The sequence below is a fragment of the Tympanuchus pallidicinctus genome, unplaced genomic scaffold, assembly GCF_026119805.1.
Source record: "Tympanuchus pallidicinctus isolate F22 unplaced genomic scaffold, pur_lepc_1.0 scaffold22, whole genome shotgun sequence".
Classification (NCBI taxonomy): Eukaryota; Metazoa; Chordata; class Aves; order Galliformes; family Phasianidae; genus Tympanuchus; species Tympanuchus pallidicinctus.
In genome coordinates, this window is record NW_026294739.1 from 28,050,977 (window position 1) to 28,077,909 (window position 26,933).

Here is a 26,933-nt window from a genome sequence, read left to right on the forward strand (position 1 = left end):
ACCAGGAAATGAAATGAAATATTTCAATTTATGCTCTCTAGTTGCCAAAACTGTATGCTGCTACAAGACTTTCAAGGAAACCTGATTAGAGACTGCCCTTGTAAGAGTATCTGGCAGAAGCATGGCTGAGCCCACGTGTTTGCACAGCATTTGTTATTACACACATCGTTATAAACAGACCAAACTTTGCCCTCTTATCTGCATCTATGCCTCTTGTAGGAGCAGTGAAAGAAAGTAATTTGTGAGCAGTATTTGACCCTTGGAGAACAACGTGCATCTGCTTAAGGCCATTTTTTCATACCAAACCAAAATGATTTAGCAAGTGTTTAATTTGAACGATTTGGCGTAAGTGTCTTTTTGAGTGCTTTATCAAGCTAGAGCAATCATCAGCTGCTTAATAAATATTGGATTAAAGTCTGTAAAGGGAACTAGCACACGTATCAGAAGGACAAAACTGAAGGAGCCTTGCCAGATTCTAAGCTTTTCTCTTTGCTGTGCACTGCTGTGTTGTGTGGGCTGCAGTATGTATTTTGCTGATGCTGGGCATCGCAACACCAATATTATTTTTGACAATAAAAACTGTAACAGGGGCTGTAATTCTGGCAGTTTGCTGGAGTTGTACAGCAAAACCTCCATAGAATTCAGTGCTGTTAGAGAAAACTACAGGAACAAAACTATTAGCCCCAAACACCCGTTACTAGCAGTCACAATTCAGCAGTACTTTTGAGTCTGTGCTGAAATGAAAAATCTGGGCTTTGAACTGTCAAGCATTTAACATCCTAGGATGTTAGAATAAGGATTTAGTAATATATGGTGATAATTAAAATGCAGAAAAGTAGAAAGTGTAGTATTAAAATTGCCGTGTGTCAGTATATTTTTTCATAACAAGTGGTTATTTTCCAGTGCATATTCCGAAAACACCCTAGCAGTAATAGCATTCTTCTTGCACTGTGCTGTATACTGTCACCAATAGCTGTCCCTTTGGTTTATGTATCCTTATTATTTTGAATAGATCTGCCCAGCTGGATTGCTGTGCTTAGTTGCCATCAAGCTGTGTCTCTGTGCCTTTGGGTTGACTTCCTCTCTGCTGCCCATTTCCTGGGTGTTGAATCTCTGCTAACCTTTGAGATCTCAAAGCTCTCAGGTTTTTCAGTGGAAGAACTCTCCTTTGTGTAAGCTTGAAGCGATGCAAAGCAGAGCCCTCAGAGCAACTTGCTGACTTTATGTCCACTGAGACATTTGGTGATCTATTGGTTTCATAACCTCAACCACAATTCGTATGATATAATACAAAGATCCCTAAGCAATATTCAATGGATTCATTTTTCTTTTCATCCTCATAGACATCCCACGTTTTTCTTTTTTCCTTTATTTGGAATAATAATAATAAAAAAACATTTTTATGATAAACTGAAGACAAACAGTCTTCACATGTTAGAGTTGTTGATAATATATGCATATAATGTACGTGGGCCAGATTTGGGAAACTGATTTGGGATCTTTAACTGCCACCCTCTATCTCATGTCATTGGGGAGTGCAGCTTGTGTGTTGGATCTAAATACTTAAGCAGTTATCAAATGTTTTGGTTTAATTACAACACTGTTTACTAGCAAGTTAGTAGTAATTTTATATGTGAGTGCAACTCAACTTTGTCAGCTTCAATGTCTTGGTAGTGGAAATGCTCAGTGAAGCTATTGTTTCAGTCCATAGGAAGTGGAAAACAGCAAAGATGCCTGCTTTTCACTTTTCTTCCCCAAGAAGACTAAAAAAAAGCAACCATGAGTTGAAGGCAGGGCAATAATGGCATGAACTGTGTTATTCACATTTGTTCTCTTCAATGCATGTAAATGGTTACTCTCTCACAGTCACACATTGATGTATACATACATTCCCATGCTCTGTGACCTCCACAGTACAATTTCTCCTGCATGCAAGCTAAATTTAAGTAAAATGTCTTAATTTCAAGAACAACTTAGACATCCATTAAATCAAAGTTCAAGCATTTTGCTTTATTATTGTTCATTAGAGTATTAAGGCAACCAGTATTTTAATATTTGCATTCGGAGTTGCTCAAGCACAAATTGATACAGCTGCAACAGAACTTTGAACTGGCAGCGCTTTCAGTCACAACTGAACAGTTGTGTAGAACCTGTGCTGTGTTTGGTGCTGAGCATCGGTAAGGAAGGTTGGCTTAACAAGAAGAGCTGCGTCTGTCTGAGAATAGCATCCTGCTGGTCTATTCGGGTGGGTTCTGGATAACAATCAGCAGATACTCCTTATCTGCAAAAGCATTTAACACTGCTTTGTTAGTTTTTTTCCTTCTTTCCTCGTAAGCAGTCCTTAGTTGATTTACCCTCTTTTTCTTTAATATAAGAAAAAAGCAATAATATTCATGTAATTTTCAAAATTACGCCTTTTAAAAACAAACAAAAGAAACCCCACAACAACCCGATTTCAGATTAAAATTGTCATAAATTGTAACTGTAACATTTAAAATTATATTAGCAAGCAGAATATTTGCTTTCAAGAAACTGTAAATATACTTAAACAAGAAGCAGACAGTCACAATAATATAATATAATAAACTTATGGCATCTGCAGCCTCTTCTGCAGGTGCAGGAAACTTCTTTCAGTTCACTATCTGCTTTATTCAGAATTGAGAACCCCATTTAGAGATTAAAATAGCAGAAAAGGTTTGGATAGACCTTTATTATGAATAAATTCGAAGCATGCCAGGCTTTGCCAACTAATTCTAAAAGCCTGCGGAAGTTTTTGAGAAAATTCAGTTGGATAGCTATTTATTATCTATTCCAAAAGAAATATTTAAGTGAATTTATTAAGGTCATATTTGCTTTAAGAAATTATGAAGTTGAGTCTACCTCTGGGCTTGTTTTGTTGCCCACAAGCTTGAATGCTATGAATCTGGTACATTAATAGCACTTGTTTCCATGCTGAATAGGTAGCTTTCTTTTCACGTGTCTTTAAAATACGTTTCCTAAGGTAGCTTTACTGGTGAACAGTTAAAAGAAACTTTTCTGTCACTTTAAACAGAAACATTACCTGGAGCTACCATGATTTGATGTTTCTTTGATCTGATCCTGAGGACGGTTAGATCATTCTGAGGATCAATATCTCTCACTGTGCTCCTCGCTTTCATGGTGAGCTGATGAAGGAGACCTGCATAGTGCGCTGTTGTCGAGTTATCAAGAGTTGTTCTTATTGGAATTCCTGAAAAGAAATAATTTTCTCGTTCAGCCATTTAGTTAAGTTTCTTATTTATTTACAGCAGAATTTAAAACAACAACAACAAAGGTTTTCATGGTTTTTTTTTTTTTCTCCTGCTTTGCAGCAAGGAGAACCTGCTCATTGCAGGTATCTGTGTCTTTTTAAAGTGTAACTTACATTAATCAGCGGCAGTTAAGCATTGTTGCCTAACAGAGCCATTGAAAGAGTTATTGCTGTTCAAAGCTCTTAAATTCAAATTCCCTTCAGTAGTCCTTAACCAGCACCGGTGCTTCCTCAGTTTAAACATTGTCCCTGAGTTTGTTACTTTGGCCCCAGGAATGGGTATGCAGTGATGGAAGTTCTTCCAGCGAAGTACCAAGAGCAGCCTAAGGGCCGACGTGGTGTGTGTGCTTTAGACAAGCAAAGCCACTCTGGGAACTGTCCTTTACAGCTGCATGCAAAATATTGACAGTGTATTGATCCTAACTATTAAAATATGATTACATAGGATTAATTTTCAATGATTCAATGAATCATTGTTTTTCAATGAATTTTGTTAATCATGCTTTTTATATTAACAGACTACCAAGTGAAGCTGGATGCATAGGGTTCATAGTAATCTTGCAAGTGTAAAATGAATGTTTGGCTTTAATAAGCTTGTTTCACTAATAAAAAAATTATTTGACCTACTAACAAAGACAGTAGATTAGAAGTTAACAAGGCAGTTTTCCCAGGTGGACAGGATAGGGATACAAGGGTGGAGTAAAATGACTCAAGTTGAAGAGTTTGATTCACGGAATAAGAATTAACATGCAAAGATAGGGAATGACAGGTAAAGACTTGGAGGGAAATGAACAAAAGAAATAACAGAACCTCCTCAGATATTAGACGATTCCATAATTTTCCTAGCAAAGCATTGTTTGAATCACTTGAAATCAGTGCTGTCATGAGAAATAATCCTGTGTTGGCAGGATACTTAGTGAAGCTCAACAGGATGACCCAGCATGTACTTTGTGTGTAATGTTTATTACACAGATCGAAAGAGGTTTTGCAAAAACAAAAGAGGTGCTCACAAGCACTGCATTAGCATGAGAATATCTATATAATCATAGCATTAAACAGTAAGTCACTTACAAGCAGCAGTGAATGTGTCAGGATTATATGACCTCTTGTCTAAATGACCACTTCAGCAAATGCAGCACTTTTAATGAAAATGGTAAATGTTAAATGATTCTCCAAGGTCTAATAATTACTTGAAAATGAGTTGACACTAGTGACGTTCTTAGATGAAAGCTAAACTGTGCTTACTTTAGGACAAATGCTCTTTGCCTCTGCCCCCCAAATTAGAGAGAAGCAAATAAATCCTTCATTAGAAATGCTGCAGTGTGATCCTTCACAAATGAAAATCTCCAACTGTTGCTGTCCTTTACAAAATGAACAATGTATGCTTAGCTTGGCGTTTCAATGAAAAACTCAACCTTGAATGTTAAAATAAATGACAGGCAATATTAGCTTCAGGAATCTTTCGTTTGCTGTTCCATCTGAATGCTGCTATACCAACGTTATTACCCATACTATTAAGAAACCTTTGTAAAAGATAAGAATATCTGCACTACTTAGATGGAGCAGTGCTGCTTAGGGGTAGGTGTGCTATGAAATCATGCAACTACGTATCTGCTTTGAGATTTAGTTTGTGGAATCTGATTTCTTGGTGTGTTGAGTACATCCTCATAGAGTTCAGCATCCGTTGTGTTTGCAATTGGTGTAGGAAGACTTCTAAATGAGAAGCTAAAACCAAGATTCCCGAACGAGTCTGTCTAATGGAATTCAGTCTGGCCATGTTTTGCAGGTTTATGAGGGTGGGGAAGTTTGAACAGGACATGGTGGGCAGACTTTACATCTTGTCTTGAATGGTATAATGCCCCAAACCCCCCACCAAAGCTGTGCTCTGGAGTGTTCTTCCTCCTTTGTAAATCAAAGTTGAGACAGAAGGAGCATGTAAGAGCCTTTGAAATCACATAGTGTTGTCAGGAGAATTCTTCACAGCTGTATCTGAGTGTCCCTCAATAGCAAAACTGCACCAGTAGTAGGTACATGTGAGTGTACTGCTGCAGTTGTACACCAGAGAGGAAAAGCATACTTGACCTAGTTGCTAGGAACTCAACTGTGCCAAGATACTGAGCATAAATCTGTTGTTTTTCTATTAGATTACATTGGTGCTTTTGCCATCATAAATGTATCAGTCTGTAAACTTGGCAAGGATCATCTGTGTTACCTAAGAGTTGATTTTGTTCTTTAGTTTGTAGCTACATAGATAAGTCACTTTCTATTTAATCAGGATACAGAAATAGTTCAACCAATACCAGTTCTGAAAACAGCCTGTGTTTTGAGGTTAGGAAATACTTATATCCAGAAATGAGCACAGAGAAGGCTTTTGGTTGCTGTTTGCTGGGCTGTGAGCTTCTGGGCTTGCATCTGTTCTGTGTACAAGGGCATGTTTTGCTTAGCATGCCCAGGCATGCAAAACAGTTGTCCAGATTTTCTGAAAACGAAGTAACATTCAAGTTTCGTTCTTAGTGTTGTTTCTACTTGCTAAACTGCTGGCAGTGCAGTGTGTTTTTTGAGGGTGTTGTAGAAGTGAACCAAATTTCAGGCAAGGTCACTGAGTTGTCTGATCTGTGAGGAATGATTCAAAGATCAACCTGAAGCCTAGCTTCTGAAATCTGATTTCTGTGATGAGTTTTACTTTGGTTTGTGCTTTTACATCCCAACCAAAGACTGCATGACAAGAATCTTCCTTTTCCTCACCCCGTAACGCAGTTTAAAGAACTTCTGAGTGTTCAGTAGAACCAAGGAATGGTTCCCAACAACGGAAGCCCAACTTAGTAGACACATCACTCCTTGTTTGCTCTTTCCTGGCTTTTCAGAAGAATCAAGGCAGCAGTGAACTTGTGCGAATGCAAAGGGCTTGGGGCTGAAAAACACCTGTCAAAACAACAGCTTAGTGCCACGTGTTCTGCCTTCTGTAACCTGCTGAATGATGCTCAAGCTATGGTGCTGAAAAATGAGATGCTGTTTAGTCAGACAAGGAGATAATTAGCAATACCTAAGTTCTTGAGTTGCATGAAGGTTGCACTATGAGTTATTTCATCAGCTTGTGCTTTCTGTGTCCTATGGACCTGAACCGTAGCCTGCACCGGGACACGGCTACAAGCTGTGCTGCTCTGCCTTACAACCAGGCACGTGCTCTTGAGAACGTGTTCATAAAGCACTGCAAGCAGACTGCTTCATCGCCTCGCAGTCTCCGCAGTATTGGGTTCACTGCACTGGGTTTGTTACTTGGGGAAAGCCGAGGGGGCTTTACCTTCTGCATTGACAACCATAGTCACCACGACCCCTTTGTACGCTTGAATCCTTTTTAGGGTTTCCTCCGTTTCAGCCTGCGGGTAGAGAGCGCACCACAGCACCACAGCTCCCGCCCGGCCGCCACAGCCCGGGGTCCGCCCGCAGCCCCCGCCCTCCCCAGCGCCGTTGCCGTCCCGGGGCAGCGGGAGGAGCAGCGCCATTACCATGGCCGGGCCGTTGGGGGGAGCGGCGGAAATGACGGCGGGAACGGAGCGGTGCGGCTCGGGACGAGGCGGGAAGCGGCGGCTGGCTGTCGTCGGAATGGGCTTTCGCTGCTCGAGCTGGCGAACTGCAGAAGTGTGAAACTGAATTATAGAACTGACGCGTAGGGTGACAGGTTGGAAGGGACAGAGGTGATCCTGGCCCCAGTAACCAGGCAGGCAGTTCCAGTGGCCCAGAAGTTTCTCTCAACGCTGCTGCTTTCCTTCGTGGAGGCACGATGCTTCCGTCTTTCTGAAACCAGTGCAAATATCAGCTCGGCTTTGCAAACAAACAAACACACACACACAAAAGACAAACAACAACAACAACAACAACAAAACCCACCAAACAGTATGTGAAGTGGCAGCACGATGCGCTCTTGTAAGCGTTATTTATGCTGAGGATGAAAGGATGAAACGTGAGGACCCTCACAGGTGCTCAGGTTGGGCCTGGCTCAGATTTAGACTTGTAACAGTAAATGAAGATATTTTCTTGAAATACTGAGAATTCAGATTCCAAGCAACAGGTATATAGATATATATATCTATATATCACAATAGTGAATACAGTATTAGGACTGGGGTGTTGCTGCTTGAGAAACAGAAGTGCTTCCTAGCCTTGGGAGTGCTTCCCAGTGAGTTTGAATATGTTAGTAAAAGCAGCAAGTGAACCGCTTAGATATCAGGTGCTTGGACTAAGAGTGTGGTGTCTGAACTCTTAAAATTTCTGATTGCCAATTTTGAGGCAAAACATCAACAGAAAGGTAGAAAATACTTAGAGCTATTTCTGTATTCTTTTCTTCAGGCTGTGGCAGAAGATGCAATTCTGCTCATGGGAACGAGGAAGAGGACTGCTGGTAAGTCCATGGGAATTTAAATCCTTCCTTGCTTCTTGAACCTGGAGACCCAGGAAGAGGGAGGAAGGAGAGAAGTGCTGTGTCACTGGATGCACTGTGCTACGCAAGTGCTGTAAACAGTCTTGCTTTGCTGCTGGTCATTATGAAACAGCATAAATTAATTCGGGAAAGACATTGCTGTTATGACTGATAAACTTGGTATCAGGTAACTCTAAAGCTCTGCAAGCTGTTATTGTAGCTTCCCTGCTTCCTTCCTTGTCCGTACTTAGGATCTCTAGAAGTTTTCAGTTTGTTGGAAGTGAAATGAATCAATGTCTGATTGGTAATAATACAGGAAAAGCTGAAAAAATTAGCTGTTTGTTTTTATTTCTAGCTAAATAGTCATGATGGAAATTCAGTGGAATCAGTTCATGTACCATAGTAGTTGAAAGCTTGGAGTCCGCTCGTAGATTTTTAGCTCACAGCCCTTATGAATATATACAATAAATAAATGGTTTGATACAATGTGATTATTTTGATGAAGTTCTGAAAGAAAGAAAAATGCAAAATGTGTTCATGTGAACTAGAAGTCTGAAATCTTTAGCACAGATGTGTTGCTAGAAATTACGTTGCTTATCAGTCATGCATCAACCATTGAATGGGGGATACAGATGGGGTTTATTGCTCACAAAATCAGTGGGGTGATGCAGTCTCTTCTGTGCTAAAGGTAAAAGCGACCTTCTCCAGGAGCTACTGACTTGGAATGACGCTCATTGCTGTTTCAGTGTGCCGTGGGTGGGCTCTGAGTCCTTATGTCAACTGAAGAAATTCTTATATATTTCTGACTTGCACACTTGTGGTGAATGATCTGCAATAGTTGAAATCCATTAAATAAATGATTAATTGCAAGGTATTAATTTGCTAACGCAAGCAAATTGAATTTGGTTGTTGCTCCTGAGGGTAAATGAGAAGACATTTCCTGCATTGGAGCTTCTTGTGTGCTGTTTTTTAGTGATCTTATACAATAGATGCTCTTCTCCTATGTAAAACTATGCAGAGTAGTATCGAGGGCTTGAAAAAATATTCAGGAGAAATTTGAGCAAACTGTTGCTGTACTGGGTAATGATATCTCCTCGTTAATTTATTTTATGGACTCTGTGGGAACATGCTCTGGTGTTTCAGTTGGTGTTAAGATTGAAATTAAGATTGAATCAATTCATAACGTTACAATAATTGGGTAGGAAAGCAGAGCGCTTTAATAAAGCAGCTGCTTAACCATAAAAGGAAGATTCTGTCAGAGTTTTTGGTGCATGCAGGTGGAATCATTCAGTGTTTTGTTTAAAAAAATCTTTCACAGTCTCGCTGTCCGTTAACAAAGTTTTATTTTAATCCTCTGTTACCTCAACAAATTCAAATATTATAAACTGAAGAAATACGTTTAAATTGTCTGCCGTGTTCCGCATATGCCTACAGTTTTTAAAAGCTGCTGTGTAAGTGAGTGGTAAAATGGAAATTCACTCAAAGCCTCTGCGTGTAAAGATTCCTTTCCCAACTTTCGAGAGCAGTTTCCCATGCTTTTTCCCTGCTGTGTGAGGAATTTACAGCTAAAATCCTCTAGATGGTGCTACAGCTATAGTATATTCCAGTGAAGTCGATGGTAAGTTTGGATGAAATCCTTGGGCTTGCTGAAAGGCCATCCCGTTTAAGTCGCGTATTGTACGAAAGGATTACCGACTTCAGCTAGGCTGCCGTTTCCAGGTTTATGCACGGTATGATCAGCACAGGTTGATTACTTATCCTCAGATAGGTAAGAACAGAGCAAGGACTTTAGAGATATTGGAGACTTGCAGGAACTGTTCTGTGGTCAGATTATCCCCTCCTCGCCCCAAGTGCCTGTAACGCACCTCCGTAGTGCATCCATCCCTGGAGTGCTGCAGGGCAGAGGTGTCCAACTGCAGCCTGCCGTGCTGAGTAAGTGACAGCAATAAGGGCCTCTTAAGGCATCCAGCAGATGTTACTGCTTTTGTATGCTAATGGAAACTTTACGAACCATTCTGTTCCTTCTGAGAGCTGATGTAAGTACATGAAAATCGCTTCCTTATATCAAGAGCAAATTGATAATAGCCTTGGTTCACTTGTAGAGGCACTTTATTTGATAATTGCTGAAAGCTTATGCAGAGCTTCGTCAAAATTAATATTTGGTATTCTGCCAGCTTTCCATGTACTGAAGCAGCTGAGCAAAGTCTGAGTTGTGAGCACTTTGCTACCTGCGTTTTTAAGCCCTCTGTTTTGGAGGTGTTGGGGCTGGGATGTGAATCTGCTCTATTGTGTTTTCTTTCTCACCTGTGTTCTCAAGGTAGCCACTCACAGTCCCTGCTACTGTGGTTATTTCAGTGTGTAGTTTATTCACAAGCTCATCGGAAAGAAACATCAGCTCATCAGTGGTGCTCCCAAACATGGGAGCGTTGGATGGCCAAATGTGTTGTTTTGTGTGGTCTTCCATGAATATATAATAACAAAGAATTGTACATCACAAGGGAAGATGCTGTGCAATATACACTAACGTTCCACAGTCCTGCTCTGGTAGGAGAATACTCTCTGAAGCAGTAAAAACGTAGAGAAAGGCTCTGATGCTGGCTGAATCGTACTGAGGTTAATACTGTTGCTGATGAGGGCTGTGTTGTTCTTTAACTTGTATGGAGACAAGAATAATGAAAACACAGGGGTATAATCCTGGAGGGAACCAACTATCCACTCTTTGTTGTAACAGAACCTTGCAGAGATGTAGACCATCTATAAAACAAGTAGAGAATTGAGGTAAAATTTATTAACCCATATTGACATTTTTTTTGGATAAGAAAAGAGCTATATTTCCCATTATTGAGTGTTCTGAGTGTATTTTATGGAAGTTCCAATGAAAACACAGCCCTGGAATGTGAGCTGTAGTTGTGTGCTATATTCTCATGTTTGTTATTTCTTCATCTCAGTTTGATCCAGAAGTAGGAGTTCCAAAAGAACATAAAAACTCAGTGCTTTAAACCTAGGACATCTGAAAACACCTCGGTAAGCATATGGGCATAATTAGATGTAATGAGAACGATAACAGCTCCCTTACTAGAGATAGACTGCCTGGAGCAGTTTTGTTGTTGCCTAAAGGCTTTTTTAGATATAAAGAGAGTTTATAAAGTTAATTCCTATGAGTTTCTGAAATGTAGCTCACAGAACTGAGCATGAAGTACGGGATGCATTAGGTTTAGTGCAGCTGGAGCTGTGTTCTTCTTGTTATGGGAGTTTATTTTGTATTGGTTTTAATCCTTTTTCTTTTTAGGGGTCTTAAGATTGTGTATCTATGTCCAAAAGCAAAAAATAAATTCAGTAATAAAACAGAAATCTTTCAGGAGAGATGTATAGGCACACTAAGGCTCCTTGGGAGGAGTAAGGATTTACACCACACTGAGTTATTTCATAGCCCGGCACTGCAGCCTCACCACTCACATTCTCCCTGCGTATGTCTCTCTAACTTTTTGACCCTTTAAATACTGTGATCACCTTCTTCAGTTCCACATGAGATTACCAGTAAAACGCGTTATGCAGTGCAGTCCTTCTGCAGCGTGAAGGCTTACTAAAACTGCAGCAGAAAGGTAGGGCCGAATGTGCGGTGGAGCAGCGTCAAAGCAGCATCCTGTGACTAACTTCTCTAGCGCTCTTGGAACTGGCAGGCTGTCAAGTAAATTTAAATATATGACTTTGACATCATTAGAGTGAAACCAGAAGCCATAGTGAAATACCGTATGCTGTCTTTCATGTGGTGGAAATGCTTCTATGTGGCTGTACATGTAAATTAAAATATAGCCCCTGGCACATGGTTTCTAAGTAACCAACATATAAACACGGGTACACGCTCTCCAAACACCACTTGTATTACACCATCAATCATGAGCATGGGATTCCGTGTTCTCTTGCAAGTGGATGCTTTGGTGCATCATGTGTAGCAGTGATCCACGGTGCGAGGGCAGCGCTGCTGCCAGGTGCTGAATGCTGAGATCCCCGTCCCATCTAATCCGGGGCCTTTCCCCTGCTTTGAGTGTCATGTTAATGTTTTCTCAGAATAGAGTACCCTGCTTCTTGAATATAAGTTTTCATGAGAGCTCACTGAGAAGGGCAGTTTGCTTTGTTTCTCTTGGGAAGATCTCATCTCCTATGCAAACTGGCCTTTAGAAGCTGCCACTTACCAGGCTGTGTGAGCAGATTACAGTCAGGGATAGCGCGTTCCGGAAGCCTGCTGAACCCTGGGGAAGCTATGAAAGAGGGATCTGCAGCACCAGAAGGTGGTGATGTCCGTCCTGTTATCCCAACATCCTACTGTCTGTCTGCATTTATGCAGTATCCGGCTTCAGCTCTTCTCTACATTTGGAGAAGTTTTCTGATCATCTAAGCAGTTTTTCTAAACCTCTGTTGCTCTGCATGTTTGGATCTTTTTCTTGGTCTCTCCTTTTATAGCTGTTTTACTTTGATCCATTATTTAATTTTTTAAACGCGTTTCTCATTCTCATCTACCTAGAATGTGCATGAATAAAAAATTCAAAAGTCTTGCCAGCTTCCTTATGTGCATCAGCCATTGTGAGAAAATCAGTGCAGTGGCAATTCAGTCCTTAAGTGTTATCACAGTCTGTAAGTGGCTCTGCAGAGTGATGTGATGGTATTTGCAGGCTTCCAGGCTGTGATTCTTTGATTAAAGAAGAGATCTCTGCTGCAGTAAGACTCTCTTTGGCAGCAGTTGTTGTAGTGTCTTCTTCTTCTGCTCCGACAACTGAGTGTGAGCCTTTTTGGCTTCAGTAGCTCAAAGGTTTATACGGAGCAAACCTCTCAGACTCTCATGTCAGCATAATAAATATCTTAATTTCTCCACTTAAAATCCTCTTAAAGAAATGCCAGCAATGGTTATCATGCAAATGTTGGAAAGATACTTGAGAGTAACTTTCATTCATATCAAATTTACAATCAAACTTTTTGTGACTCCAGGCTGAGCTCACCAGCTATAACTGGTTTCAGCAAGCTCACTGGGCAGGTAGAATACCACTGGGGCAGGTAGAGTGCAGTACACCTCAGTCACCACTAACGTTGTTTGTTCGTTTGCTTTGTTGTTTTTTAACATGTGTATACATATGTTTTAAGTTGCATCAGATGGATATCATTTTTTCAGGAAGTTGAATTCTAACTCTTCATCTAGCAAGGTGCTGTTATGTATGTTCTGTTCTCTTACGTTTTGATTTGAGGGCTTTATTTTGCCATTCATAGCATGGCTCAATTGTGCTGATATCTTCAGGTGCAGTTTTTAGTGTGTGGGAGTGATATTTGGCTTCAGGGGCCGTAAGGAAAACTATTAGAATATTGGTAACTATTAGATATGGATCCTGGGATGGATTTCATAGAATCATAGAATCACCAAGGTTGGAAAAGACCTAAAAGATCACTCAGTCCAACCGTTCACCTATTCCCAATAGCTCCCACTAAACCATGTCCCTCAACACAACATCCAGCCTTTCCTTGAACACCCCCAGGCTCGGTGACTCCACCACCTCCCTGGGCAGTCCATTCCAGTGCCTGACCACCCTTTCTGAAAAGTAATACTTCCTGATGTCCAGCCTGAATCTCCTCTGCCGTAGCTTGAAACCATTCCCTCTGGTCCTATCACTGATGACACGAGAGAAGAGGCCGACCCCCAGCTCACTACAGCCTCCCTTCAGGAAGTTATAGAGAGCAATGAGGTCTCCCCTGAGCCTCCTCTTCTCCAGGCTGAACATTCCCAGCTCCTTCAGCCTCTCCTCATCAGCCCTGTGTTCCAGACCCCTCACCAGCTTTGTTGCCCTCCTTTGAACACGTTCCAGGGCCTCAATATCTTTCTTGCAGTGAGGGGCCCGGTTAAATCAGTGATGATTTAACTGATCATCCAATGCCAGCTGAAATTTTTATAGTGCAGATTGTTTATAATGTGCGATGCTGCGTATTGAGCGCAGCTCTTCTTAAGAGGCTTTTTCTCTACCTGCTTACAGTGACGTGACTGCCCTGCCTAGGGCTGCGCGTTGCTGAGAACTGTTGGTGGTGGGTCCCCAGAGTGGGCTGCTGAGTGATGGCATTGATGCAGTAGGTGTGATATTGAAATAGTGCTTACTGATCAACCAAGACTGATGGAACGTGGAGCCATGAGAAGGCGAGCCTCCATTCCACATCTAAAGGAAATAAGCAAACAGGTGTGGTTGTGGTTTGTGCCCCAGTGCTTAGTGTGTGCCGAGAGTCAATCGCTTCCTTGTAGGCACTCTTCACGTGCTTGCACTCTTCCCTCCTGATCCAGTTCTTTTTCCTCTTAAATAATTTCTAAGGGGAGTTTCTGTTCCTCCCTCCCATCATCTTGGATTACATTTAGTGCCGATGAATTTTTGGTGACACAACTGCTGCCGTGTCTCTGTGCCTTCAGTGTGCTTTGACTCCTTGACTGCTGACAGGAGGTGCTGAGAAAAATCAATACTCTGAAGAATGTTCTGAATGTTTCTCACTGAAAACTTTACTCTTTCTGAGAAATAACCAAGTCGCACGGTGGTTCTTGCAGTTGGGTAAAGTACTTCAATGTGGCCTCAGGAATGGAACCTTCAGGAGGCTTGCTGCTTTGAGAATGGCACTCGATTAATGTTTATCTTTGTCAAGAGTACCTTTTAGCTCGGATTTGATCAACCAGTTGTACCACAGTGACATAGCTCTATTTCTGGCCTTGTTTTATGCTCAGTGAGAACACTGTGTTTAAAGCTTAAAAAGCTTAAATATGTTAACAACCTTCACTTGTTTTAGAAAACCTACTCAAGAACTAAAATTGTAAATTATTTGTAAGTATTTAGTTAGCCAGCCACTTTTGGAAGATAAGCTTTGAAGCACTGTGGGCTTTTCTGTGCAACCTTTTAAGTTCCAGCTGGGACTGAAAGGTCTTTAATAAGAGCCAACCAAAGCTACAGATTGTAGCCAGTTTACTACAGCCCCTCCACTCTTCCCCACTTGGAACTTCAGCATCTTTTAGGAGAAGCTGTAATAACTGACTTGGCAGACCAAGTATCACTGCTGCCATTTGGCATTTCCCTGCTCAAATTCTATTGAATGACGATTGTTTGGGGCTATCTGGTGTACATCTAACTCAGAACAAATTGCCCATTTTCCTCAATTTCTTTTTTGTTAAACTTAGCAAAAAAAGGGGAGCAAGTCATATTACCATATCACTGGGAAGCTTTAATCTTCTTCCAATGGCTCAGCCCATTACAGCCTTATATAGTTAGAATGATAGAGAATGATGCAAGTTCCACTTCCAGGAAAACAGTGAATTCAGATTAGTATATATAAGACTTGAAGAGAGCTGAATATGGTGTAGTGAAGATGATGTGAAGGCAGGCAGTATTCACTGATGTGTGCAGAAGTTCTTTGGTAAGCACCTGAACCTGACTCGTGCCGCCATCTTGAAGGCTGGATGGAGCATCTGCACTTCAGAATGGATCAGAGCTGTGAGTCTCCTGACCAGTATCTCATGTCTGAGAATATTCTGTGTATTGACATTCGACAGACGAGTGAGAAACACTGCTATGTGCATCCTGAAAAGAAGGTGTCTTGTTTCAGTGCTAAGAGTTTACCTCATGTTGGGGATCTTTAGTTCTGTAGACTCACAGTGAATCAGAAGGGATTGGCCCGTTAAAGATGTGTTGTGTGATCTTGAGCAAACTGCTTTGCTTCCCCACGTCTCTGCTTCCCTCCCACTCTGTTCCAGAGCACAGCCTTCTGCTTGCGCTTGCTCCATGCCTTGCACAGCGCAGCCCTCGTCTCTGCTGGGGCCTCTAAATACCACCACTGCATAAAACGAAAATAATCCTTCTCACAACCAGGAATGCAGGCTGGGAATTTCAAAAGGGCAGAAGAATGAGTCAGTTTTCATGGACTTGTTTGAAAGTCAAAGCTTTGTGCTCAGAGGCTCAAGGCAGTTTGCCGAGCCCCAGTCCTGTTGCTGTTGGCTTCAGTGATGTAGGACAGCAGAACAGACTCCAGAAATCTTCTGTTATATGTGGCTCCCCTTTTAGATGTCGCAAGGGAGATTTTTAGTGCAGCAGATTGAACCTCAGATAAGATTACATGCTGTAATTACCACTGGGATTTATTTGTCCAATTCTTTAAGCACTGAGTGGAAAAATGCGCATACATCCCATAAGTAAGGAAAAGGCATATCTGCAATTTTCCAGTCTTAACTAAGTAAAGAGGACATGTAAATATGGAAGGGCAAAAAGATAAATAAATAAAAATTATGGAAACAAACCTTCGGATTTTTCTCATATCTAATAGGAATATTTCAAATAGTTACTGAATGGCTGTAAGGTTTGGGTTTTTAAGGGTTTATTTTTTAAGCTGTAAATGTAAACTAAATTAAACCGATAGTTCTAATTAAATTTGTGTTGGCTGTGGTATTATGCTACTTTAGAAGTCACCTGAGACACTCAAGTTGCATTTAAAATCTAGTATTGTAATTAGTGATATCTACATTTATTATGGTGATAACTGCACTTTAATGAGTCTGGTGCTAAACAAAGCTACAAAATCTAGACAGCTCTAATAACCATGTTGGTTTCAACTACACTTTATTTTCTTGGCCATCCTCTTAGACGAACTTAGATACAAAAACTGAGCTTTAGAGAGCTGATCAGGAGAAGGGGTAGAAGTCAAGGGACAAAAGTGAAATACTTCCCCTTGGAGAACTGTTTAGAGATGGAATCATCTGATCTAGTCTGCCACCTCCTTGTCTGAAGTGCTGCTCCAGTTTCCATGCTGAGCGGGGTGTCTTGGAGTCTTTCCTTCCTTTATTTCACGTGGTGTCCTAGGAAGGGGACAAAGCACGGCTGTAGCTAAAATGGGAGCTCTCAGATGCAGCACCATCATTCCATCTGTTGGACTTGCTTCTTCCAGTGAAAGCAGAATGTGGGGCTGCTACTGAGGGAATGCTTTCTAGAACTAGTATTCTCACTGCTGCAAAATCCTCTTATGTGCTTTTTAAATTTTTTCCTGAGTTTTCTGAGGAGCCTCGTGAATACAGAGAAATCCATCAGTGTTGGCTGCACCCCCTGGTTTCAGCCCATGTTGCACCTTGTTTTCTTTATGTGGCTCTTAGTTGGGTTTTTTAGGACATTTGTTCCCTTGGGAAAGAGAGGAATTTGTTGTGCTTTCCATATCATCAACTTCAGGTAATTAGCTTCTTATTAAGCAAATGGGGGTGATCATGACAGAGTGGCAAATTAAAATTATTTTACGGTGTTTGGGTAGGATGAATTTTCTGTAGGAATATTGAATCAATAATGGTCTACCAGTTGAGGTAGAATTCCTGTTTTAATTCTATGGGCTCCTAGACTGTTTGAGAGGAGGGACGCGGTCTCCAATCCTAAAGTGAAAAGCGTTTAAGCTTTCCTTGTACCAAGCTGCTGAGTGGTTCTTGGCATAATTTGACTCCTTGCTAAGCTGCAGCAGCATCCTTGGGTTGTTCCAATTTGTGCCTAACTCCTTGGTTCCATGTTGTCCTCTTCTTCCAGGTACAAAACAAGCTTTACTGGGCTCCCAGCAGCTCTTTCCCTGGAGGTTTTCTCTGTAGCAGTAATCCCCAATTTAAGATTCACTTGCATGGCTTTGACTGTACTGTGCACTGTAAGGGGGCTGAGATCAGGGGAGAAGATCCAACTGAAGGGTTTGGAGTAAATTCTGTAGAACCATATTGATTCCATCTCTATTAAATTCATTGAGTTTTCCCATAAGGGCTTTTTAATTTAACTGTTTCTGAAAAATGCTGCACAAATTACCTGGCAAGAATGCAGTGGAGCTGTAAGTCCTTCGGGCAGTCCCTTAAAGGCAGAGCAGTAAAGTTGGGGGAGCTGCTCACAGCCAGGAGTTCCCATTCCATGAATTTACCGCTTTGTCTGTTTGCAGATTACTGACAAACAGCCTCTGACTTTTATGAATTTGTTCATTATCCCGAATTATTCGATGCCTGGTTTATGCAACGCAGTTTCAGCTTCAGGGCTGCTGGCAAACTGATCCACAAGTATTGTTTGAATTCCACTGTTTGTAATTCTTACCGAAAAGCCCCATAAAACTCAATAGAGGCCTGGTGTTTTATTTCTGGGCACGTCTATAAAACTTAGCAGAAAATTATATCCTTGCCATAAAATTCTATAGCTTGGTTTAAAGTAGTTATAATTTTCTACTGATTTCTGTGTGGTTTTAGTATCGTTTATATATAACAAATGTTTTGTCGTTCTTAGTCTCAAGTTTTTGTAGTTTCTGAAAACAGGCAGTTGATGATTGGGATGTAAATCTTTGAAGATTGACCTCTTTAATCCTTGACTTTGTTTGGTCAAACGTCGATTATGTTGATGCCTTTATAAGACCATCCTTCATTATTGGGTGTAAATGGCCCTGTTTGATTGTCTGCTATTAATCCTACAACAAAAACTAAGGCATATAAAAAGAGGCCGCCTTATACATAAGATCATCAGCTTTCTCAGTTGTTTTGATTGGAGTTAGATCCTGATCTGTGGTAGCTCAACAGCCAGCAGGAACTTGGGGTGTTTCTCATATCCCACCTCAAATACTGACTTGTGCTGACCTGCTGAAGGAAGGCAGGGTGGTAGTTCCCTTGCGAACTCTGCTGCTCTGAACAGAGATGTTGCAAGCTGCTCAGATACAGAATGCATTAAAACATCTCTGGATGATAGTTCTACAATGCATTGGTGTTTTTGTGATACGTAATAAAATATTTAGTACTTGAACAAGTGGATATAGCTCTAATCTTTCATCAATAGGCCACTAACTTGGCAGGACTTGTGTTTTTGTGGTGTGCTGGCTTTTAAAGCTGGTTATATTGTCCAGTGATTTATCTGCAAGTTGTGCTGTTGAGGAAAGATAAAAATTAATTTATAAAATATGGACTTTTTTTCCTTTCATTAAAACTCTATTTCTGGATAGTTTTAAGAACCTTAATTCCTTTAGCTGTCCAGCTGCTTCCTCTGGACTGTGCTTTGTAGATTCATGGGATTGTCAGGTTGAGGTGTAATGGATAAAAGATGGTGGGAGGCTGTGGAAGAGAAAGCTGTTGTTAAAGAACATCAGTTATCACAAGGTTTTTCTGAATCTGTGAGGAGAAGATTTAAAAATGTTGATGCCTTTCAGGGCATCAGAGTTAGGTCTGCAGCTGTCCTCCTGGGCAAGGGTATTTGACTTTTCTCTCAGGTCATGTCCTTATTCCACCACACCTCTCACAAAGCTGGGACTCTCCTGCCCTGCCTCCTTACCTCACCAGGTTTGCAACACTCCTGCAGCGCGTTCGTGCGATTGTCAGTGATGTTCCGTGCAGTTGTTTTACTGCTGTCCTGTCCTGTCACAAGAGGTGAGCTGAGCTGGTTTAAGGGAGGAGTGGCAGCTTTTATGGAGTTCCTTTTAACTTACAGGAAAATGAGTTTAAATGGGATCAATTTCTTATTACCCAATGCAGTTAAAAAGAACATTAGAGAAATTTCATCAGCATTAGTTTACTACATTATTAATAAAGTTATCATTAAAATCTCAACAATTGCTCTGCAAAGCTATTTCAACTATCACAGTTATCTCTTATACTTAGCATGGGAATAACTGCAGCATCTCGAACCGCACTGTGGTTCCCACATGTTTGAAAGCTGGCGTAAATCTGCCATGCCCTTCTTGAGTCTAACATCTGAGTGTTTAACAGCTGGGATGTGCATGCATGTACTGTTTTTAGGTAATCTTATAAATCACGGTAACAGGTAATAAAAGGTAAGTCTGGTAACAAAAAGGTGCTTCATTTTTCTGCCATACTGTCATCAGAGCTTCCTTGATTCATGTTTTGTTGTAAGTGTTTTCTTCAGAGTCACCAGTTCTGGAAAAAAATGAGCTTGATTCATTTACATGATAGTACAGAAAATGAAGTTGTACTGTAGTGAATGCTTCTCAGGTTTAGTGTATGTTTCCTTGGGAAGACTACTTAGGCATTTGGATAAAACCATTAAGAGACTTAATTTCAAATATTGATCTCATGGGATCAGAAGATGCTACTGCATAGCTAAGACATGAAGTGGTAAGGTGTTGAGTTCATTCATGGAGGCACCATGTTTGTCTTTACAAAGAGTTTACAAAAGCTTTCCTTTCTCTTTCTTTTGCTTTTTCAGATTGAAATGTTCAGCAGTACTGAGTTGCTTTACAGTTTGTAGTTGTATAAGATATGCGTGGACTTGTGGTTGCCCGTGAGCCTTGTTTAAATATCTGGAAAGAAACCTGTTTCAGAAACTTACATATTATCATTGTTTTCCACAGTGTATTTTGAGCTGCATCTCTAGCACAAAAAGTTTTAAGTATTCGAACCTAAAATACCGTGGCTTGCTGAAATGTTTCAGAAATTATCATGGAACTGTTGTTTAAACAATCTGACATTATTCTGTGTGCGTTTCTTTCACTGCTCGAGAGTTAAATTGGCCACGTCCATGCACTCACCAAAGGATGTGTTCTCAGCAAGGAATTCACATACAGGAGTGCTCGAGAACATTAGCTCGTGTATTTATTGTGCTTTAAATGTGAGAAGTGCTGACTGTTCAGTGTTGTTTTTAAGGGATTCTCCTAAATGAAGAACATCATAGGGGGAAAAAGTCCAAGAACTTGGTTTTGCTATTATTTTTTTCAGGCTAATGGGAAAGTCTATTTGCAGTGTCCTTTTGTGCTCTATAGCTTTTTCACATCATCTTTTGATTTTTTTTTTGTCAAATTAGTAGACTTATTATTGCATTGAAGAGGTATTTTGAGCCCACAGAGCATGTGTGCAAGCTCTTAGTGGAACTAGCACGTGACATCCAGAAACACTGTAAAATATATTAAAATGGCTAATTAAATGATGCCCACCCCTTTCCTTGTCCCACCCTAATATGAGAGAGTAAGGATCTCATGCTTGCAGAGCACTGTGTCAGTGGTGACTGGTGCTGCATGGTAGGAATGCCAGCAGGCATTGCCCTCCTGCCAGCACTGCCTGTAATAAAGAGTGTGCCCAGGAACATGGAAATGTTCTCCCTGCTTTTCCTCCTTCTCTCTCCAAAACCACAACAAATAAAAAACAAAACAAAAAAAATTCAGCCAACCCAAACCTTACAGGTCTCATTCTCTTCTCTTTATTTCAACGCTCACTGCTGAATCTATTTTGCTGCATTCCTCCCTGCTGTGTGCTGGTACAAACAACAACATCAGGCCCTGGGTGCGTTCATTTGTTTCTTTGATCTGATTTATGCTGCTTACATCTATTGCTGACTTGGGCTTCTTGTTCTGTGCCAAGATAGTTTATGAAACGTAACTGAGTTGTTATTGTTCTCTCTCTGCAGAACAGCAACTGAGAGACAGTTCATCTGTGTCAGTCCATCACTGGCCTCTCCTGTCTCTAAATCAAATCCCGCTTCTCCCTTCCATCAGCCCTTCTCTCCTGACCCATAGGGGCCAGCTGAGCTTCCCTCACCATCATCTCTTTCCTAAAAACTTCAATTATTTTTGCAGCCCTCGGTTGTAAGTTTTTAGTTTTACAAATGTTTTCTGCAAACTAAATGTGAATGGAATGATGCATAGTATTGTGAATTTGAACTTTGTTTCTAACAAGATTCCTAAACAGCCTGAACTGATTTCTTCTGTGCTTCTGTAGAATCATAGAATCACCAAGGTTGGAAAAGATCTTTAAGGTTATTCAGTCCAACCATTCACCTATCACCAATGTTTCCCACTAAACCACATCTCTCAGTACAATATCTAAAGGATAGAATAGGAACATTGGGTTTGGAAATGGGACCTGGCCTTGGCTTTCTAGGTAGCCGAGGAGATGGACTGGTCTAGCAGTGGTGAGGCATCGGGGCCCCTCTGCTCCTGGAATCATCCATGTGTATTCAAAAACAACACAAAACTAATCAGAAGAAAAAGCCCACATCTGCTGCAGCCCTGCCCTCTGTGCCCTACATATGGGTATATTAGGAGAGATGCATTCAGGAGTCTGAGTCAACTGTATTCTGTGGTATTTTTGATTTAAAAGCGAAGTTGTGAGCATTTGGTGATTTCTTGGGCTATTATCGTGGTTAGGTTCTGTCTTTTACTGTCCTTTTGGAATGCGTTTTACGTTCTTGAAATGTACAAACTGAGCAGAACCTCTGAGGACTTTGTAAAGAAAGAACTGTGAAGGACTCCAACCTTGGGGCTGATTACCACAGGATCCCCACATTCGTTATCTTGGTAATAATTTATTACTGGAGCTTTGTTCCTGTTTTGACGCAGGGAGATTTGGTCAGCCTGATCTTTCGCAAGTTCTCAACAGATATCAGAGAATCCAGCTTTTATAAGCAGCATTTCTGCTTGTGAACAGTCACACTCCTTTTCCTAACGGACTGAAAGATATGTCCAGGAAAGGATCTGGCAACCGGCACATGACTCATCTTATAGAAGTATCACATCTCTGCCTAAGCTGACACCACTTCACTCAGAACACACTTATGGTGAGGCTTCCTGAAGATAGATGTGTTAAGCTTCTGCAAGTGCCTGTCTGCAGTGGGGATTTTTTGAGCTATTTAGAAATATCTTTAGAATTAACTTATCTTCCCAAGAATTTCATCCCTTACTTGTTGTCCTTTCAGTTGTGGAAATACTTGTCAAATTTGTCTTAGCAAAGGCCGTGTAACCTCACTGAGTCAATGATGGGAAGGTGGATAGCAAATAGTGAGTAGTTAGTGAGGAGATGGCTGTTGTTTGATAGCATCCTGGTGCTGCTGTGGGTCAGTGCCTCAGACTGAGGCTACATAGCAGGAGAGCCACAAAGCTTAAAACTGAAGTTACTCTCATTGATCATTATCTTTCTTTGATCTTTCTCTAATCTGTGCTAACAAGGTCATCTCAGACCTCAGGGGTGTGGGTTAGGTTTAAAAAAAGCTTCTCTAGAATGACCTAAATGTACTGTTGATACAGATTTTGTGATTAAAATCTTACATTTCTTCAGCAATTGAAACTCGGCCACTTTACAAAGTAGCACTGAGGTATGAGAAACCTCATCCTTTTAAATTAACCTCTTCATTTAAAAGCTAAGAGGCTTGCTGTTTATCAGATGGTTGCATCTTTCCTCTAAGTTGTGTAGAAAAGAACTGGATCTCAGTCCATCCTGGGGCCGAAGAAACTGCGTTCATTCATCAAGGCAATTCAGAGCAATCTCACTGGCTATGTGAGCTCATGCCAGGCCGACAAACTGCTTAGTGTCAGTCAGGATGAAGGATCCTTCATTTTTCCACCATTCAGCCTTCCAGGAAACATCCTGACCTTCTCAGAAAGACTGGGAAAAAATGTTCCCTGGGACACCGGCAGGCGCTGAGGCAGGCTTGAAATGAAGTCCCTGTGCAGCATGGGGAATGTACATAGACTCGAGTGTTCAGAGAGCTGACCAGATGGAGGCCTTGCTTAGATTTCTGTTCTTTTAAGGAAGGTATTTTGTCATATGTGACTTTTCAAGGAAGAAAAACACAGTTGTTGATTTCTTTTTGAAATTTCCTTTTCCATTCTCTCTCTCTTTTTTTTTTAATTGACTGTGCTCTCATACTTGGAGAAAAAGGTACAGTCCAAAAAAAAAAAAAAAAAAGATGAAACTGAACCCAAACCCTCTGTTTCAGAATGTGATTAAAGAGCTGCATTTCCCCAAGCAGCCATGTCGCAAGATGCCAAGTGCAGGAGGCGTTAATCATCTGTGCCTTATCTCTATGAGAAGCCATCTTCAAAGGAGAAAGGAGGAGAGCTCTACCCTCTGGAGATAAATGGCATATCGTAAATAGTGCGAGGCACTCAGATACTGTGATTATGAGCTCTATAGAAATACCTATAAATAATATCAGGAGATGCCCAGATACTAGAGCTTACTTATGAAAATAAATAAACCACATAAAAATCTGACAAGATTCAAGCTTCTCTCCTGTGTAAGGATTCTTCACTTCCCTTTTCTCCTTGCAGTCTGGAAGCAGGACTTGCAGTGCAGGGGCTCTTAACTTGCAGCCCCTTGACATACTGAAATGAGTCGCAATGTAAGATAACATGAAAGCACCAGCTGAGGGTTGAAAACTCTCACAAGCACACTTAGCTGTGTTTCCTTTCCAAACGTTGAATTTAAAAAGAGAAAGAAGTTCTGCAAGCAGCTTCTAGGAGCTGAAGTTTGGGATTTGTATGTGTGGAACGTGGAGACACAGATTCTGACGTAGCAGAAGCAAGAGGCACGCTGCTGCCTTCAGAGGGAGCATGAGCTGAAGCCTCACAAAGCTGCTCACAGCAATGCTGCATGAGCCTTGGGGACTTCCCACTTGGCTGCTGGAGGGCTCTTTTATTCAGCATGATCAATAACTAAAGAAACATAAAAGATGGGTTGATTGGAATTACTCCTTTTTGCTTTGGGATGTTTTTTTTTCCAGGCAATTTTAAGCTGCTCTAGTTGTGCTGCTTAGTTTTATTTTCTCATCAAATGTTTGCTATTAATACTACTCCTCTCTTGACATCTCTTATGTGATAAGCAGGTTCAGAAACTCTGAATTACCGTGCTGTGCGTTGACAAGATTGTGGAATTTTTGGCAACATTAACGAGCCTCACCAGCAGTGACATTTATTGCAGTGTGGATATTTGTGAAAGCAGAAAGCACTGCAGTGAACTGAAGAGGATCACTTCTGAATTTGAAGTAATATTTGAGCAGAGCTGATTGGTTTTGCCTAGCAAGGGTGGTGTGTTCAGAGAGGAGCACACGCAACTCCCTGTCCTATGAATTCCATCCTGTGCACAAAAGCAAAAGCATTGCAGTAAGTTGCCATGGACTTTTTCCAGGTTTTAGCAAGTGCTTTTATTTGTCTCTTGTGCTAAATTCATTTAAAGAAAATTAATATTTAATCAGCATTTTAAAAAGGGGAGGAAAGCTCACTTTTTTTTTTTTATATGGTCAATTTTCTTTTATGTCATTGCTCATAAATGAAGAACTAATGAAGTTGCCTGTGTTCAAATTGTACTAATGGTCTTGATTCAGCACAGTGCTGTTCAGAAGAGAGCAGGATTCCCCTCAGGTAATGCTTTGGAGCATGCTGAGAACACCTGTATTCTCTACAGTACACATAGTTAAAATAAAACTGCTGAGCTTTGAAGCTGGAAGAGTAAGAACCGAGGTGGTGAGTCCCCTAGAAAGGTTCTGAGGAGAAACAGGTTTATTATTAAGTTTTTCTTTTGATTGGAAATAAATGAGCATCAACCCTCATTTGTGTGTTGGGGTTTTGTGGTGCTGTGGCACACACTGCAGGGCTGTGCATATCCCTGCTTGTTTTGCCAACTCTTCTTTTGGAGAGCAAATCTCAAAGTGTGCTTTGGTTTAAGCACCCGTGTGTGTGAGGAGCAAAGCTGAATTCCTGCTGATGGGCATTTAACCTTAGATCCAGAAGCTACAGGCTGAAAAAGTGAAAAATCTGAACCATAACATCCTCAGCAGTTTGGGAATCCTATTTAGTCGTATGTGCTGAACACACAGAAAAGTCATTTCATTACTTGGTACAGAGGAGAAGCATTAAGAAGGCCAGAGAAGCAGGAAACTGAGAGAAGTTTCCAGTTATTTTTCTCTAAAGATTCCTTTCATCAAGTAAGGTCAGGATGCAGCTGTGTTTGAAAGATGGGCACTGCAGCTCTGATGATGTCAAGATGTGATTTAATTGCGGGAGAGTTCAGGTTCAGAACATTCTTAGATTTTGCAAGGAGGTATTTCTTCTGGAAACTGTTGTAAGAAATTGTGGGCAGATACATTTATGTAATTCTGCAATTGTAAAGAAGAAAGTGCAGCTCCTGTGCTTTAGTAACATTTTGTGTTAATAGGAATCTGATCTTTACAATCAGGACTCTAGGAGTTAATTCACGACGTGTAACAATATTTTTTCAGCCTTGCTGATCTGTCTTTCTGGAGCTGCTTTATTTACTCTGACTGGCAGTTGTCATGATATGCACTACTGAACACAGCTCATTGACTCAAAATACAACAACTCTGTGATCCTGCATCTCACTTCAAATATTCCTTATAGGAGATGGCTGGCAGTCGTGGCAGTGCTCACACACAGCCTATGAATCTTCTGTCACCCCACAGTTGGATGAGTGCCTTTTGCTTTCCCTCTTTCAACCTTCGTGCCTTCACTGTGTACGTGGAAATTTACCTGCTCAGATCTTCTCAGAAGTAATAAAAATTCAAGGGAATTTGGTCCAAGTCCTTGAATTCAAAGATATTTTAGTATGCAGTTATTTTGGTAGAGTTACTCAAAGCTCATTCACTGTTTTGAGCATCCAGTGTGTGTTTTCTGTGGAGGAGAAATAACGTGAGAAAACACTGAGTCACTGAAGTGTTGGATGTTCTTTTCCTATAAAGTGCGTCATAAATCAAGGATGCTTTCAGAACTGTAGTTTGAATACGGATAGATTGATTGATTATACTTCTTTTAATTATATGTATAAATGTCAAGTGACTTCATTAGCTAGTAGTCTAGTGGGCATTTATTGTGCCCAAATACCTACTTGGAGTAGTTTCTGGTTTCAGAGCAATCATTTCATGTTTAATGGGGGCTGTCAGGCCCTTGCCCACGCGCTGCCATGGAGCCTCGCTATCGGGGCAGTGATTGTCAGCTGAGCCCGTGGTTCTCTGTAACACAGCCTGAATGCTGTTGGGAAACAAGGGATCCCAGTGGGCCAGCTCTTCAGAGCTGCAGCTGTGTACAAAGCCTGGTAATTACCAGCACAGTGTGATATCTTTGCTGTCGTTTGCAGTACAGTTCCTGCAGGTGACATTTGCGTGCAGTGCTGGTGTATGTGTGTGTGTACCCAACAGGAGGGCTTGGTGCTTCAGGTTTATGCAGATGTGGTCTCGTCCTAGAAAGTTGAAACACGGAGTCATTTGAATGCTTTTCTGTGGTCATGTCTGTCTTGATTTGCACTGTTATGAAATGAGCCTATCAGTCCCTGAGTTTCTTTAATGACACAGAAAGAAACTTCCCATGTGATGATGCGATGTTTCCTTTTTTTTTTTGGTCTGAATTGATGAGAAATGTTGATGTTTGGACACTGCAGTTTTTGTGCTGTGATCATCAGTTAAGAACAATTCTTAGGTGAGAGGATTGCTGCTTTTTTGCCAG

At 41.0% G+C, this 26,933-nt stretch overlaps 1 protein-coding gene and 1 long non-coding RNA gene across 2 annotated transcripts in view; one reads left to right on the plus strand and one right to left on the minus strand.

The window, feature by feature from the left end:
* Positions 1–1,989: 1,989 nt before the first annotated feature.
* DYNLRB2 (dynein light chain roadblock-type 2) lies at positions 1,990–6,820 on the minus strand. The gene is made up of 4 exons (XM_052686458.1): positions 6,796–6,820; positions 6,591–6,666; positions 3,062–3,229; positions 1,990–2,281 (listed from the first exon to the last, which is right to left on the minus strand). The coding sequence occupies exons 1-4, from the start codon at positions 6,796–6,798 to the stop codon at positions 2,238–2,240; spliced, it is 291 nt and encodes a 96-aa protein (XP_052542418.1). The 5' UTR covers positions 6,799–6,820; the 3' UTR covers positions 1,990–2,237.
* A 26-nt stretch (positions 6,821–6,846) lies between these two features.
* The window catches only part of LOC128082372 (uncharacterized), a 318,448-nt gene continuing 298,361 nt past the window's right edge, over positions 6,847–26,933 (plus strand). Inside the window, exons 1-2 of the long non-coding RNA XR_008207640.1 lie at positions 6,847–6,968; positions 7,637–7,688. This is a non-coding gene — a long non-coding RNA (uncharacterized LOC128082372). The remainder of the gene's footprint in view (positions 6,969–7,636; positions 7,689–26,933) is intronic.

Coding starts and splice junctions, on each gene's coding strand:
- DYNLRB2 (XM_052686458.1), bottom strand. Junction 3,230..6,590: donor TATGGTTGTCAATGCAGAAG/GTAAAGCCCCCT, acceptor ATTTCTTTTCAG/GAATTCCAATAAGAACAACT. Junction 2,282..3,061: donor TCAAATCATGGTAGCTCCAG/GTAATGTTTCTG, acceptor ATGCTTTTGCAG/ATAAGGAGTATCTGCTGATT.